At 42.9% G+C, this 16,463-nt stretch overlaps 2 protein-coding genes across 2 annotated transcripts; both read left to right on the top strand.

Annotated features, from left to right (window-relative positions):
* Positions 1–1,171: 1,171 nt before the first annotated feature.
* Positions 1,172–8,688, top strand: LOC311145204 (putative aminopeptidase W07G4.4). The gene is made up of 16 exons (XM_084181419.1): positions 1,172–1,250; positions 2,959–3,000; positions 3,084–3,174; positions 3,314–3,462; positions 4,534–4,642; positions 4,908–5,035; positions 5,218–5,317; positions 5,450–5,525; positions 5,957–6,042; positions 6,219–6,323; positions 6,447–6,522; positions 6,703–6,821; positions 7,162–7,245; positions 7,330–7,387; positions 7,597–7,778; positions 7,883–8,688. Exons 1-16 carry the CDS (start codon positions 1,240–1,242, stop codon positions 8,015–8,017), a joined length of 1,551 nt encoding a protein of 516 aa, XP_084037545.1. The 5' UTR covers positions 1,172–1,239; the 3' UTR covers positions 8,018–8,688.
* Positions 8,689–9,183: 495 nt separating this feature from the next.
* On the top strand, positions 9,184–12,703 carry LOC311144241 (proliferating cell nuclear antigen-like). The gene is made up of 6 exons (XM_084180249.1): positions 9,184–9,581; positions 10,522–10,619; positions 10,807–10,874; positions 11,033–11,227; positions 11,648–11,771; positions 12,179–12,703. Exons 1-6 carry the CDS (start codon positions 9,361–9,363, stop codon positions 12,253–12,255), a joined length of 783 nt encoding a protein of 260 aa, XP_084036375.1. The 5' UTR covers positions 9,184–9,360; the 3' UTR covers positions 12,256–12,703.
* The last annotated feature ends 3,760 nt before the right edge of the window (positions 12,704–16,463 follow it).

The following is a 16,463-nucleotide window of genomic DNA, read 5'->3' as shown; positions in this document are numbered from 1 at the left end:
TTCCCCCCAGAAATGTCAGGGAACTTGCAGGTGCCTTGGTGGAAGCATGGGGTAACATCTCACAGCAATAATTGGCAAATCTGGTGCAGTCCATGAGGAGGAGATGCACTGCAGTACTTAATGTAGCTGGTGGCCACACCAGATACTGACTGTTAATTTTGACCCCCCCCCCCCTTTGTTCAGGGACACATTATTCAATTTCTGTTAGTCACATGTCTGTGGAACTTGTTCAGTTTATGTCTCAGTTGTTGAATCTTGTTATGTTCATAAAAATATTTACACATGTTAAGTTTGCTGAAAATAAACGCAGTTGACAGTGAGAGGACGTTTCTTTTTTTGCTGAGTTTACTATAACCCACTATAATAACTCCAAACCTGCAAACCACCCCAAAACAGCTCTATAACTAGCCTATGACAACCCTGTTACTACCATTACTATTACTACTGCCATAACTACAACAACCAATACTACTACTATTTCACACAATAAATAGGCCTACTTTAAGACAAGCAAGCACACAAATTTACTTCAGCAGCTAAATGTCCTTTTCTAGTTAGTACTAACCGTATCAGCCAGAGAGCAAGCTCTACTACTACTTTCGATCAAATACAGTAACAGTATCTTTTTACAATCAAGATAATAAAGTCACACAGTATTCTGTTAAAACCTTCCTATGAGAGTCAGTGATGATCACTGACTGTCTTGTTTCTGTGCAAATGCTAAATAACCACATCTAGCCAGCAACATAAACCAAAATCTGCGAATACAATCTAGTCAATGAAAAGTAGCTGATTTTACTGATATCATATCATAACTCAGGTCAAAAGTCTTGTAAATCGTCTCTGTATTGCACTTTGGACCGAAAATCAGTCACTCACCTTGCTAGTTTGTCTACTGAACAGACATGCACAGAAGTGCACTTCCTGGGTCAGTGTTTGTAGTTTAGTTTACTGGATACTGTCACTCAGTGCTCACAGCATGTGAGATCAAAGCTCAATGCTCTCTAGCATGTGCATCATAAATAACACTTACAATTGATGCTATATCTGAACAATTTCTATGGATAATCTGCATACATTTCCGCGCCGAAGACGATAAGTAATGGCTATGTATAAACTACAATTCCCATGATTACGTTTAAAGGCCATTGATAAATCAGGTGATCGACTGGAGGGAGGCTTCGTTCTGTCAACTGACGGCTTGCTGTCTCTTTCCCTCAAGACGTCGGAAGGCCAACAATGTGTACCAGGTAAGCCTACCGATTCATATATTTAGCTGTTTTCCGTGCAAAGATTCGGTCAGAAAATGTACTTCGTGAAATACATGTGTGCAGGATCTATTGTTATCGCGTATGAATGAGCGAACTAACTTCTTGAGCCGTGGCTTTGTTCAACAGGATTGCATGCAGATTTAAATCGCCTTGATCTGTCCGCAAGGACTGTCTATTGTCTTTACAGACAGACTGATTGGCCAGATAGTTGCATTTTTGCATCCAAGTAGCTGCGAGTTAGCTTTTTATTACAGCCCAGTTTGTGTTGGCCTATGGGCAAAAATCTAATCTGCCATTTGCACTTTCTGTTCCTAGATCGTGTGCCTTTTTTGTTATTTCTCCAAAAACAGTCTCCTCACATGACATGTCATGACATTTTATTCTCGTAGCAAATGCATGACAGGAAAGGGAGGGTGAGAGGAAGGGAACACTGGCCTTTAGAACACTCACTCCATTTCAATCTGAAAGCATGGTTTGTTCTATGGCTAGATAAGTACTGAGTCGGACTCATATGGTCTGCAATTCTGCATATCCACAAAGTGGATCTCAAAGGTCTAAAGGTAAGTCCTATCCTCATCTCCTTTCCTTCTGCGCTGATGTGGATAAACTGGGCAGGTAAAAGCAAAAGGGCTGCTTTAGAGTATTGAGATGTCCCCATGACTATGTATGCCTTTAGAGATAACCAGGCAGTCTTAACAATCCAAGTGTATACCAGTCTTGCAGATTATCTAGAGGCCAAAGGTTTCTCTGAAAGACAGACTTTGACACAATCTCACTGATATCACTAACCCTGCAGCAGAGAATACCAGACATGAAAGCAAAGCAATATATTATCTCACCTTTCTCTGCAGTCAAAACAGCTCACTTTATTACCCTGAGTTGGTAACCAGAGTGCCAGTTTGTGCTATCATGATTTCCAACTCCTAACAGTGTTTGGCTTGACAATGATAGCAATGGGGTTGACAAGGCCACATACAAATCTGGGACCAGGTTAGTAGTGAGTTGGACCTTCAAGACCAATAATATTGAGCTGTAATTAATGTGTGTTTCTCTCTATAGTCAGAAGTGTAAAGTACTTAAGTAAAAACACTTTAAAGTACTACTTAAGTTATTTTTTTTTGGGGGGGGGGTCTGTACTTTACTTTACTATTGATATTTTTGACAACTTTTACTTTTACTCCACTACATTCCTAATGAAAATAATGTACTTTTTACTCCATACATTTTCCCTGACACCCAAAAGTACTAGTTACATTTCGAATGCTTAGCAGGACAGTACATTTTCCCAATTCACACACTTAAACAGGAGAACATCCCTGGTCATCCCTACTGCATCTGATCTGGCGGACTCACTAAACACAAATGCTTCGTTTGTAAATTATGTCTGAGTGTTGGAGTGTCCCCTGGCTATCCGTAAAATTATAAAAGAAGAAAATTGTGCCATCTGGTTTGCTTAATATAAGGAATGTGAAATATTTATACTTCTACTTTTGATACTTAAGTATATTTTAGCAATTACATTTACTTTTTGATACTTAAGTATATTTAAAACAAAATAATTGTAGACTTTTACTCAAGTAGTATTTTACTTGATGACTTTCACTTTTACTTGAGTCATTTTCTATGAAGGTATCTTTACTTTTACTCAAGTATGACAATTGGGTACTTTTTCCACCACTGTCTATAGTGTCCAGCCCATCGAGTGGACCACTGACTGTAAGAGCCAGAAGTGAGTATTGTCTGTGTGTGTGTGTGTGTGTGTGTGCGCACGAATGCGCGTGAAAGAGATCTAACTGTGTGTTTTCTCTCCAGTTATGATGGAATAGTCTTGGTGACCCAGAGTTATGACACGCTGCCCAAGGAGCTGGAATGTCTGAAAGCACCTCTGCTGGACTACAGCTCTGTGAGTCAAACACACAACCACAACAACAGATAGATAGATAGATAGATGACTATAGCCCTACTTTCTCTTCTCCCCTCTCCTTTCTTCTCCTCTCCCCTCTCATATCTCTCCTTCATCCCTCTCTCCCTTTCTTCTCTAGGTGGACTGTGGTCTGGGAGATGAGGTGGTGGTGTTGAAGGTTCCGGGGTTACCTGGTAACCGCTTGGTGTTTGCGTCCACTGGGCCCGTTAACCGGGACTACGATGACATCAGACGCTTCAGTGACGCAGCCGTTAATGGCATCAAGAGGTCAGAGTCAACACCACACACACACACACACGAATGGTATCAAGAGGTTACTATGTGTATATATATGTCTGTTGTGTAGCTCTACCTTTCATTACCATATACAGTATTGGTCTTCACAAAGTTCGCTCCTTCAGTGTTATGAGAGATATATTCTGATGGTAGCGCTCACCTTGTCTTCTCCGGACAAGGTTTTTTCCGGATGCCCCAAACAATCGGAAAGGGGATTCATCAGAGAAAATGACTTTACCCCAGTCCTCAGCAGTTCAATCCCTGTACCTTTTGCAGAATATCAGTCTGTCCCTGATGTTTTTCCTGGAGAGAAGTGGCTTCTTTGCTGCCCTTCTTGACACCAGGCCATCCTCCAAAAGTCTTCGCCTCACTGTGCGTGCAGATGCACTCACACCTGCCTGCTGCCATTCCTGAGAAAGCTCTGCACTGGTGGTGCCCCGATCCCGCAGCTGAATCAACTTTAGGAGACGGTCCTGGCGCTTGCTGGACTTTCTTTGGCGCCCTGACGCCGCCTTCACAACAATTGAACCTCTCTCCTTGAAGTTCTTGATGATCCGATAAATGGTTGATTTAGGTGCAATCTTACTAGCAGCAATATCCTTGCCTGTGAAGCCCTTTTTGTGCAAAGCAATGATGACTGCACGTGTTTCCTTGCAGGTAACCATGGTTAACAGAGGAAGAACAATGATTTCAAGCACCACCCTCCTTTTAAAGGATCCAGTCTGTTATTCTAACTCAATCAGCATGACAGAGTGATCTCCAGCCTTGTCCTTGTCAACACTCTCACCTGTGTTAACGAGAGAATCACTGACATGATGGCAGCTGGTCCTTTTGTGGCAGGGCTGAAATGCAGTGGAAATGTTTTTTGGGGATTAAGTTCATTTTCATGGCAAAGGGGGACTTTGCAATTAATTGCAATTCATCTGATCACTCTTCATGACATTCTAGAGTATATGCAAATTGCCATCATCAAAATTGAGGCAGCAGAGTTTGTGAAAATTTAGTATTTGTGTCATTCTCTAAACTTTTGACCACGACTGTACTCTATGGGCGTTTCTTCAGGGCCATGAAAGCAGGCATGCAGCGCCCCCTTCTGGTCTGTCCTCGCCATAGCAGCTATGACAGGAGCACCCTGGTGGCTGCCCTAGGGGCCCTGCACGCCCTCTACATGGTGAGAACACTCAGATGAAATAAAAAAGTAGATACCAGCACACTGATTAATGCTCCCATCGTTTTTTTATTGTGCAATGTTTCGACCCGAAGGACTTCGTCAGGCATTCCTGTGCCCATACAAACCCCTAGACCCTCATATTCAAATAAACTTTGCACATGTATGGAGCTCCAGAGAATCAATTGTCTCTTGCACCAAATATGGTGCTGGCATTTATTCTCTCTATTTCTCCATCTCTCTCTTTTTCCCTCTCCCTCTCTCCCAGCCTCTGGAAGTGAGGGAGGCATCTGTGAAGCCTAGCCAGTATAAGGTGTGTGTTCTGGGGCTGTGGGTGGACCAGGAGGCCAAGGGGAAGGAGTTGGTGGATCTGGCCTCTGCTCTGGAGAGTGGACGGTGAGTCACACACACCACATACACACATATTTTCATCTGTAACTGAGAGATCCCTCTTTTGGGGAGATGTTTTTAAATGTATTAGTTCTGAAAAATCTATATTTTTATGTTTGCTTTTTAAAACGATCTTTCTCTCTTCCTCCCATCGCCCCCTCCATTTCTCTCTCTCCCTCTCTCTCCAGGCTGGCTTGCCGTGACATAGGAGGGTCCGATCCTGAGAGGATGGCTGCTCCTTTTGTAGCTGACTACGTCCAGGCCCTCTTTAAGGACAGCCCAGTGCAGGTGAGAGAGGCTTTTCTCATACATCCAAAAAGGAAAAGGTGATTTCTATATCCCAAAAAGACAGCAACAACAACATTATTTATCTCACTAATATGTTAATGTGATTAAACTGAACCGCCCTGTCTTTCTCAGGTAGATGTGGTGAGTGATCTGAAGGTGCTGGAGAAGGAGTACCCTTGCCTCGCTGCTGTCAACCGCTGTGCCAATGGTAAGTGTGCGTGTATGTGTGTCAGACCTGGGTTAAAATACTATTTCAAATATCTCAATTACTTTTACATACATTCGAAGTAAGTATTCAGATCTTTTATTTGAAAAGACAAGTAGTTGAATATTTGAATGGAAATGCATTTGGAAAGTATTAGAAAATACTGAAATACATTGACTCATACACTCCCATGTATTTAAAAATAGTATTTGAAAGGAGTATTTGAAAATGCTCTCAAATACATTTTGATATACTATTTTTTTTTTTTTTTTTACAAATACACAAATAAAAGTACTTGTTTTGGGCTGTTTATTTGAAAATACTCAAATAAACAGGAAAAAGTATTTTAAATACCAGATACTCAAATACACATGTATTTTAACCCAGGTCTGCTGTGTCTGTGTTTTTCATCCATGTGTATTTGTCTCTTATAGCCGTGCCTCGTCACCAGGCCAGAGTGATCAAGCTGCAGTACTGTGGAGAAGGACCAGTCCAACACACACTGATGCTGGTCGGCAAGGTGAGAGGGAGAGAGTGGAAGGAGTGGGTGTGGAAATGTAATGTAAATGTGTGGAAGAGGGGAAGATGATGATGAATTGATGATGGCGATAAAAGGGGTGGGGTGTTATCGTCATGTCATGAACATGTTTTTGTATGTAACATGCGTTTGTGTGTGTGTGTGTCTCTTTCTCTCAGGGCATCACCTATGACACTGGTGGAGCTGACATCAAGGCTGGTGGCATCATGGCTGGCATGCACAGAGACAAGTGTGGTGCTGCTGCCGTGGCTGGGTTCTTCCAGGTTAAACAACTAGCACTTTTACACTTTTCAGTTCTCACTAGTGGACTGTAGTTAGAGAGGTTTCATAGTCCCTCAAATAGTCTGCTACTCCTGCTAACATGTAGCTGTCTCCTGTCCTGTCAGGTCCTGGCCAAACTCAAGCCCAAGCATCTGAAGGTGGTGGGTGCCATGGCGATGGTGAGGAACAGCGTGGGCTCAGGTCAGTGTGATGTCATAGGGGTAGGTGTTTCACCTATAGAAATATATTTTTATATAAGATTCTATTTCTATAGTTTCACCTAATGGGTGTACAGTTGGCATCTCTCTCTCTCTTTGTGTTGTCTCTGACTGAATGAGGGTTTAAGTGTTGTGTGTTGTGGTTCTCTCTCTGTTCTGTCAGACTGCTACGTAGCTGATGAGTTGGTGGTGTCCCGTGCGGGTCGCAGGGTTCGTGTGGGGAACACGGATGCTGAGGGACGCATGGTGATGGTCGACCTGCTCTGTGAAATGAAGGAGAAGGTGAGAATACACAACTCTATTCCCCCTTCTCTCCCTCTGTTTCTCCTGTCCAACCCATTCTATCACCTTAATCTCACTTCCTCCTCCTGTCAAAAACAGACTGTCAGTCAGTGACTTTATACGCCTTCCAGGTCAAGGGGCAGGTCAAGGGGCATGACCTTGCTGTGTGCGTGTATCTGCTTTCAAATCCCCAAACCGGTGTCACCGGAAATGTTTCCATGTGACATTCTAGGGGATATCCATTGATGATAACGTAAAATTAGGTTTAAAGGTTGAAATCTCTTGGTGGGGCCTCATCTCGTGTAAAAATGCCCTCCATTACCACCACCTCTCTTTCCAGGCGGTACATGAGGTGTCTCCTCAGCTGTTTACCATCGCCACTCTGACAGGACACGCCATCAGAGCCATGGGACCCAACTACTCTGTGAGTACTGGACCATATACACACAGTACTATACAAGACACTGGCCATGGTGACAATGTTTGATTAAACTTTTGTCCCCTTTAGATCATCATGGACAACGGAGCTGCCCAACGCTCTGGCAATGCCCGGCAGTGGCAGGAAGGTGAGACGCTCTGCACATGCATACATATATAGGTAACTGACAAAGTTATGGAAATGAGGTGTACATACATGCACACAGACACACAGGATACTATTCAGTCAAATCAGCAAACCCTGGTTTACAGGTCTGAACGTGGGTTTTCTGGGTTGAACATGGGATAACCTGTTAGTCCTCTCTTTCTTTCTCCCTCCTTCTGTCCCTCTGTGTAGCGGGGGAGGTGCTGGGTGATCTGTTTGAGGTGTCCAGTATCAGGCGTGAGGACTATGACTTCCATAAGGGGAAGTCTGAGTACGAGGAGATTCTGCAGAGCAACAACCTGCCATCCTCTGCTACTCCCCGCGGACATCAGACCCCCGCTGCCTTCCTCATCATGGCCTCTGGGCTGGACAAGGTACATGCACACATCCCACATCACACAGACACACAATACTCCAGCTCTGTTCACAGCCCTGATTCTAACCTAATCTCTATGGTTGTCTTGTTTCCCTCCATCAGTACGGTGTGGACTCGGGCAGTCCTCTGCCATACTCCCACATCGACATCGCTGGCTCCAGCGGCCCCTTCCCCGGTGTGCCCACCGGAGCTCCAGTCCTTGCCATGGCTACCAACTACATCCTGCCCAGCACCTAGCAACCCAACTACACCCTGCCCAGTGCTTAGCAACCTCATGATAGAAATAGAATGTGTAGAATGTACCCTATTCTGTCTTATGAGTTATATCACATAGAACCGTCCTAATATGGTAGTGCCAGTCAAGTTTCATATATTACACAAAGAATTCAAGAACACAGATATCCATCAATGGTGTGATATCGACAGTTCATTTAGAACATTCCAATACCTCTCCAAGAGCTCAGATTGTTGTTCTATAGATTCTATTTCTAAGATCCTGCTACTGTATATCCATACAAACTCAAGTGTCCCAAATGTTTTACTCCCATGTCTAACATGAGTCATTGTATTGAATACACTCTCAGGGGAGAAATGACAAACGCTCCGTGTTGTTCATCCATCCATTTTATACATGTGTGAAACTTGAGGTGAGTGGCAAGTCAAATGGTTGTGTGCTTCAATAAAATAATAGATTTTCAATGATTATTTGTTTACTTATTTCAATAACCAATGTTAACAACTGTAGATCCAGGAATTGTGGAATGGCAGGTATAGGTTAGAGGTAGGCCAGCAATAATATTGAAGTATATTGGGGGAAATCGAGAAGTCCCCTCATTTTTATCCAATTGTATGCTGAATATGCAAGCTATCATTTATCTTCATTCAAATATATTACATTTGTCATGATGCATGGACTGTTTGTCTTTCATGTTTAAATAAATTATGTTTTGTTACTAAGGGAAAAAAAGCAAGCTGAGAAAGCTCAGACAAACCTAAAAGCTTCTGTACTTGATTCCAAATGTTATTCTAATGCAGCAGTGCATAGACCGTTGCATATCACTAAAACAAATGGGTTAACATAATAAAAATTTGAGTCCGAAATAAAGTAAAACCAAAGAGAATATATATTTATACATAGCTAAGTACGAAATATCTAAGTCCTTCTACTGTTTTGTAAATGAAGCTGGAGAAAATGTGGCGCCATCGACTTTCTTATTTTGATCACTTCGTTTGTGAAGGCGGTCGTAACACTATCATTTTGGATCAACGCATGCGTATGACAAGTATGGACAAGTGCCTAAAACTAGATCAACCTCAATTTCTTCAGTGGGAGGAGCGCATGATTAAACGCGGAAATGACGAATGACGCCAACGCTTAAAACTACACGTTAGCGCGCGCTAGTGATCCACAGACCGTTTTCTCTCCAGCAAGACAAGTTGTGTCGCTCTTTGTGAAGAGAGAAAGGGAGCTATTTTGTAACCAACCAACCTAGCAACTTTAGGCTGCAGCACCGAAGTTGACGGAAAAGGTCTCAGGGAATATTTTTTTATTTCTACTAGATCCAAACAAACACTCCACCATGTTTGAGGCTCGCTTGGTACAGGGATCCATCCTGAAGAAGGTTTTGGAGGCTCTGAAGGACCTGATCACAGAGGCCTGTTGGGACGTTAGCTCGTCGGGTATCTCTCTCCAGAGTATGGACTCGTCCCACGTCTCCCTAGTTCAGCTCACCCTCCGCAGCGACGGGTTCGACTCCTACCGTTGTGACCGCAACCTCGCCATGGGAGTCAATCTTAGCAGGTGATTATTATTATATTATAGGAACTGAATGAATATTTATTTTATTTAACTAGGCAATATGACAGCATGATTGTTAAGGTTAGTTACTTAGCCAGAGAACAATAACGTCGTTAGTTTAGCAGGAATGTAACTAGTTTAAGATGTTTATATTGTGTCGCTAGTAAGCTAAGTTAACCATGTTCTTTTGTTGGCATGGCTTGAGTTACAAGCAATGTGTCCTGTCGTTCTACTTTTTACTGTGGTGAGGACATTTTAGACGTTCATACATCTTTTGCAACGCCTCAAATGTGTCATTTTCAAAAGTTACAAGTTTGTACAGTATTTTTTCCCCCATGGAAAACTGAAATATCGACCGGTTGAGTGCAACTTGCATGTCAAAAAACCGCCTTTTGAAAATGACATGTGACGTCACTTGCGCGCCAAATCACTGCCTTGTTTGGATGATGGTTGGCGGGAATGTTGCGAACCCGCCAAGTTCAGCAGACGTCAGTCACTTAGTGTTCTGAAGTTGGCTATTTGCTAAATAGAACAAACGATCACGTTTACCAACTATATGAAATCACTTGTACATTTTCATAAATGCTTCTGTATAACTTAACATCTAACTTGTAGCATAGCTTTTAGACAATGGTGCTCCGTGCAGTGTCATGACCTAGCCAATGTTGCATTTGAATGACATACACAGGCTATGAAAAGAGCAGAGTTCAATTACATTAAAATATTGGCGTAAAACAACATTAAATCAATTTTCACCTTTTACAGTGCTTTGGCAATTTTAAGAATGTTTTTGTTGAGTGAAATGATGGCATATCATCTTTTGGGACAGACCTGATTATGGTGACAACTTTGTATACTGATCACTCAAGGGATTAATTGTTTTTAAACCATTCCCGTAACAGTATGTCAGGTACTGACTGGTCTATCACCTTCTCCCTCCTAGTATGTCAAAGATCCTGAAGTGTGCTGGGAATGAGGACATCATCACGCTCAGAGCAGAGGACAACGCAGACACACTCTCCCTAGTCTTCGAGACACTCAGTGAGTACCTTTATCCATCAAGCAATATCTCTACTCTTACGGTAGGGATATTTCATTTTGCAGATAGATAGATCCATCTATCTGTTGAGATTTATACCTGTAGTAGTAAGACTTGAATTCTCAGGAACCATGATAAACCACTGCAATCATGTATGCTTGATGTCTAATTATATATGTTCTCTCTCAGACCAGGAGAAGGTGTCAGACTATGAGATGAAGCTGATGGATCTCGACGTAGAACAGTTGGGAATCCCAGTAAGTGTTCTCCCAACATTCCATTAAGTAATGGTTATAAACACATGTTTTTAGAAGGTGCCATTTGAATCATACTTGTGGCAGTAGCATTTGTCACTTGTCACCAGACCACACCACCCTGGTAGCCATGTTCTCACCCCTCTCAACTCACTCTCCAGGAGCAGGAGTATAGTTGTGTGGTAAAGATGCCATCGGGGGAGTTTGCCCGTATCTGCCGTGACCTGTCTCAGATTGGTGACGCCGTCATGATCTCCTGCGCCAAGGACGGCGTTAAGTTCTCGGCCACGGGAGAGCTGGGCACTGGCAACGTCAAACTGTCCCAGACCAGCAACGTGGACAAAGAGGAGGAAGCGGTAAGTATGTGGGAGGAGACATGCTGTGTGTCCCAAATGATACCCTAGTCCCTATATAGTGCCCTATATAACTTCATCCCAAGGGTGAAATGTGGGGGGATGAGGTGGGAGAAACTGCACATCAGATGGACAATGGCCATTCTGGTTGACATGTTCACCAGCTCAGTGAATATTGTGCTTTTAGTCATTTAGCAGACGCTCTTATCCAGAGCAACCTACAGTTAGTGAGTGCATACATTTTCATACTGGCCCCCCCCGTGGGAATCGAACCCACAACCCTGGCATTGCAAACGCCATGCTCTACCAACTGAGCTACACAGGGCCTCTTGGATGACAAAGATGTATTGGTTTTGTTTGTGCTCACTGGAGGCTTCGATATTGAATTAAATATCTTCTCTCCCCCTCCTTTCTTCCTCTTAGGTGAGTATTGAGATGAACGAGCCAGTCCAGCTGATCTTCGCTCTCAACTACCTTAACTTCTTCACCAAGGCCACACCCCTCTCCAAGACAGTCATCCTCAGCATGTCTGCAGACATCCCCCTGGGTAGGTAACCTCCTCCTGCCCTCTAACCCTAACCTCTACCTCCTGCACCTGCCCTCTAACCCTAACCTCTACCTCCTGCCCTCTAACCCTAACCTCTAACCCTAACCTCTACCCCCTGCACCTGCCCTCTAACCCTAACCTCTACCTCCTGCCCTCTAACCCTAACCTCTACCTCCTGCCCTCTAACCCTAACCTCTACCTCCTGCCATCTAAACCTAACCTCTACCCCCTGCACCTGCCCTCTAACCCTAACCTCTACCTCCTGCCCTCTAACCTCTACCCCCTGCACCTGCACCTGCCCTCTAACCCTAACCTCTACCTCCTGCCCTCTAACCCTAACCTCTACCCCATACACACATCCTATTAGGTGCTGTTTTCTGATGTCTGACTAATCTTTTCTTTGACAGTGGTGGAGTACAAGATAGCTGACATGGGCCACGTCAAGTACTACCTGGCACCCAAGATTGACGAGGAGGCTTCCTAAACCTCCCTGGTTCAAACTTCCAATGGAAGAACAGAGAGGAGGGAGATGTTGTTGGAGGGTGGTGAAGTAATGTCCGAATGGCTGACTTGACTTCGTCTGCATCATGGAATCACTTGGTTTTAGTTTTATCTGGATACATTCATTGATATCAGCTGTTTGACTGATACAGTCTGACTTAAATTTGATACTGGCTAGACAATAGTGGGGATCTACTAAAGGCTTTTTCTGGGACTAGGGTTCTTGTTCTAGCTCAGGAGTACTTTTCAGAGTTAATAATCTGATCTAGCCAGCTGTCTGAGGAAGATCACATGTCCACTTCATCCCTCTTCTCTGTTTGGAAAACAAATGCTCATTCCAACTTGTAGATATGTCTGTATATATGTTATGTGGTCATGTTCACCACTCCAACTTTTTTGTATTTGTGAACTCCAATAAATAAATAATTTGATTCTGATTTATAATATGTACACGATCTGCTACCACAAGGTGGTGCCCATGGTTATAAAATCATCTGAACTTTCTCAGTGCTGTTTCATTTGGTGCTGGTTTCCTGGACACAGATGGACAAATGATTACTTGCAGTGGAGACTCGTTTGAACATTTATTTTTATTCCAGGTTTGGGGTTCATCTGTGTCCCTTGAAAAATAAATGCCTCCTAACAGACCGTTGTATTTAAGGGACACTTTATCCAGATTAATTTACCAATATATTTAGGATGCTAATGGTGCATGTTTTAATGGTAGTTCCCACTAACCATAAGGTAATGTATTTCTTAAATCTCCTAATGGTGACGGTTAGGTTTGGGGTAATGTAAACTGATCACAGATCTGTGGTTACTACCTAAAGTTTTAAAGCACAATTCCTCAAAATGATGTACCTTTCTCATTTGTGCACATGCAGCAACAGTACACTATTTTGTGCTGTCATTGACATAAGGCTTCTGTGTTTGACTGTTAATCTTTGATTTTGACTGCTGTAAATAGCCTGGTCCCAGATCGGTTTGTGCCCTTGACAACTGTCATTGCAAACCATACTGACACTCAGGCTACAAGTAAATAGGCTATGTCCTCTAGCAATTCTCTACGGGGCTGGCCAACACAGCTCCGTCAGTCTGGGTTGTCTAAAACCCTAATCCCATCGCTACATCTGGCTTCAGTTACGCCCCTCCCCTTCCTCCAATGTACACTCAACTTTAGCAAATCACTGGGATCAAACAGCCCAAAAGCAACAAGGGGAAGGGCTGGATTATAATCTCACTGTAGATTGCATTTCTACATTATCCCTTTCCCAGCTACCACAGGCTCTCACAAAACCCATCTGTTGACAGGGTTGAGCTGCATTGAGTTAATATCCACAGCAACCAGGGGAGAATAGTGTTTCTGTTCCAGAAAATGGCCCTCATAAAACCTTCATTTCAAATTAAATCATCACGGGTTCAGTGACCCATTTCCATTGAAGGTAAAATGATAATGACTGTTTCAGGTTGCTCACTCCAGGCAATGCTTCCATCCTTCCTCTGGGAGGAAAGCTAGGTAGACTTCTTCTCCTGAAGACTTTAATTCCATAAAGTATTTCATATTTATCTTGATGTGAGTGGTTCATTAAATATTGAGGCAGCTATGACAGTTTAACTGGACACATTTCTTTATCAGTCTTTCTCTGGTGACAGGTCTGTCTTTTCCGGGTAGCCCCTGCATTTGTCTCTTTCCTCCCTTGCTTCTCTCGCTTCCTCCAATAAGGTTTATTCAATTGTTATTTCTGCACAAGCATTCTACTAATTAAAATAAGTACATTAACAACCGTTATTGCTGCACAGTCCTCAGTAACATATCACCCCTTAATATCTGTTGAGCCAGACAACTCATAAAGATTCACCCCATAGCCTATAAAGTATGCTTTCTCTGCTCTACACGTTCAGTATAATAATATGCCATTTAGCAGACGCTTTTATCCAAAGCGACTTACAGTCATGCGTGCATATATATATATTTTTTTGTGTATGGGTGGTCCCGGCGATTGAACCCACTACCTTGGCGTTACAAGCGCCGTGCTCTACCAGTTGTGCTACAGAGGACCACAGTATACAATTTGCTTTTCACTCTGGCCTGGAATGCTCTTTCTGCCTATTCAGCCTTTTCTGCTCATTACTCTACCACACATCTCTCTAGTCCATTTGTTTCTCTCTCTCTCTCTTGCTCTAATGCTCTTTCTGTCTGGTCTGTAAATTGCTTTTTAGAGGTCTGGGATTTGGGCCAGAGACAGGGTGAGAAGGGGACAGGGCGAGATGCCCCCTCTCTCTCTCTGTACCCCCCTCCCCCCTCAGATGCAAAAGGAGATTATCCAATACTGAGAATACCGAGGCGTGCATGTCACTCTGGTCTCTATCGCTCCCCTCACATGAAAAAATACTATAGTACACTATGGTATAAGTACTATAGTATTCACTGTAGTGTTTTTGCTGTATTATTCAATGTAGTGTTGTGGACATGACTAGTATTTACTGTAGTGTTTTCGCAGGCTGTAGTATTTACTCTAGTGGTTTTGTTTTATTATTTTTGGCATAGAAGTGTGTGCTTTCTCCTTGAGGAAACCTACTGAACAAATACTAAAAGAGCAAATATTCCATAGCCTGTAGGTAGGTAGGACTGGAGTCTGTACGGCTAGTTAAGAGCTTCTGCTATTTTCTATAACCTGTAGAGAGAGACAACAAACCTTGGGACTTGTAGGGACATCTCAGGGCTTCATGCCCTCTTCTATCCCTCTTCTTAGTGTAGCTATCTGGTTGAAGGTCAGGTACGGCAATTTACAAGGGCGAGGGGTGGTGGAGTTCACCTTTTGTCTTCCTCAACCTCATTTGAATAAAACAAACTTTAATGAATAAAAATGTAAAGAAGTAAGGTAAAGAGGACAATAAAATAGAGGAGGGGGGGTTTAGGTTTAAGGGGTAGGGTTGGGAATAGGATACAAACCCGGTTTAGGCTTGGGGGAGGGGGTGATTAACTTTATTAAAAAAAGAAAGTAGGGGATGGAAACTTGTTCTTCAGGATACTGGTAGGGGGTGGTGGTTTGGGATTTTTGAGTGGTGGGATGTATGGTTGAGGTTGTTGTTGATGTTTTTGTGTTTCCATCATTAAGCATGGCAATGCACCTATACACAAAGCGAGGTATATACAGAAATGATTATAGGTGGCACAAATTGAGATATTGGGGAGGGGAATGGCCAGAGTATATGCAAATTAAATACTGCAGTATATACTATAGTAATATCTGTAGTGTTTTGCGGTCTGTAGTATACTGTAGTACTACACATGATCGAGGGATACTACAGTGTGGAGTCTAGTATTCTACAGTATACTACAGTGTACAGCATAATTCTATAGTAAACTAGTATTATTATTATAAATTTTTTCTCTGAGGCGGAGGGAAATGAGTTAACACTGTGAGAGCTGCGTTAGACTCCTCTTCTCAAGGAGTGTGGGTCACACAGAGAGAGAGAGAGACACGACAGAGTGAGATGAAGATACACAGAGATAGTAAAAGTCAGGGGATCACTAATGGAGAGAGAGAGAGGAGTACAGGTCACTGGTCTTACTCTAGGAGTCTAGGTATACCTAGGTAGGTATAGAGCAAATACTATATTTATGAATGGACAAAGCCATCGATCACATGACACCATTCATTCCAATGTGAAGACTCAATAGCTCATTTGAAGCCCAGGAAGTTGGTTAAGATGGCGTCTCGTGAGAGAGATTTATGTAGACTTCACATGCACAGTTTGAGCTACTCGATCAAGTGACCTTGCAGGGTAGCTCAGTGCTGCCTCCTCTATTGAGTATCTCAAGTTGAAGGCTGACGGCGGTACTGCAGGAGATATTAGTACTAAATTATCCTTATAATTTATTCTGTGTGTGCATTTTTAAAATAATATCTTCAAGGACATACATCTGGTGTTATAGAAGTAATTATTGGTACCATGATTGTCTTCGAATTCTTTATTTATTTACATGAAGATTGACCACAAAGATTGCCATTTTCCCCTTCACTATAACGTCAAACTATTCCTGCAGTACCGCAGTCAGCCTTGAACTTTGTGTCTTCAATGGAGGGGCAGTCATTCTCCCCTGGTGTAGAGGGAGCAGGGAAGTGGGAGATAAAGAGAGAGAAAAGGAGAGAGGGAGAGAGATAAAAAGAGAAATAAGAGAGAGGA

The sequence above is a fragment of the Coregonus lavaretus genome, assembly GCF_964263955.1.
Source record: "Coregonus lavaretus genome assembly, chromosome: 17".
NCBI classification, from domain to species: Eukaryota; Metazoa; Chordata; class Actinopteri; order Salmoniformes; family Salmonidae; genus Coregonus; species Coregonus lavaretus.
Note: the sequence above shows the minus strand (reverse complement) of the source record. Positions and strands in the feature narration are given on the sequence as shown.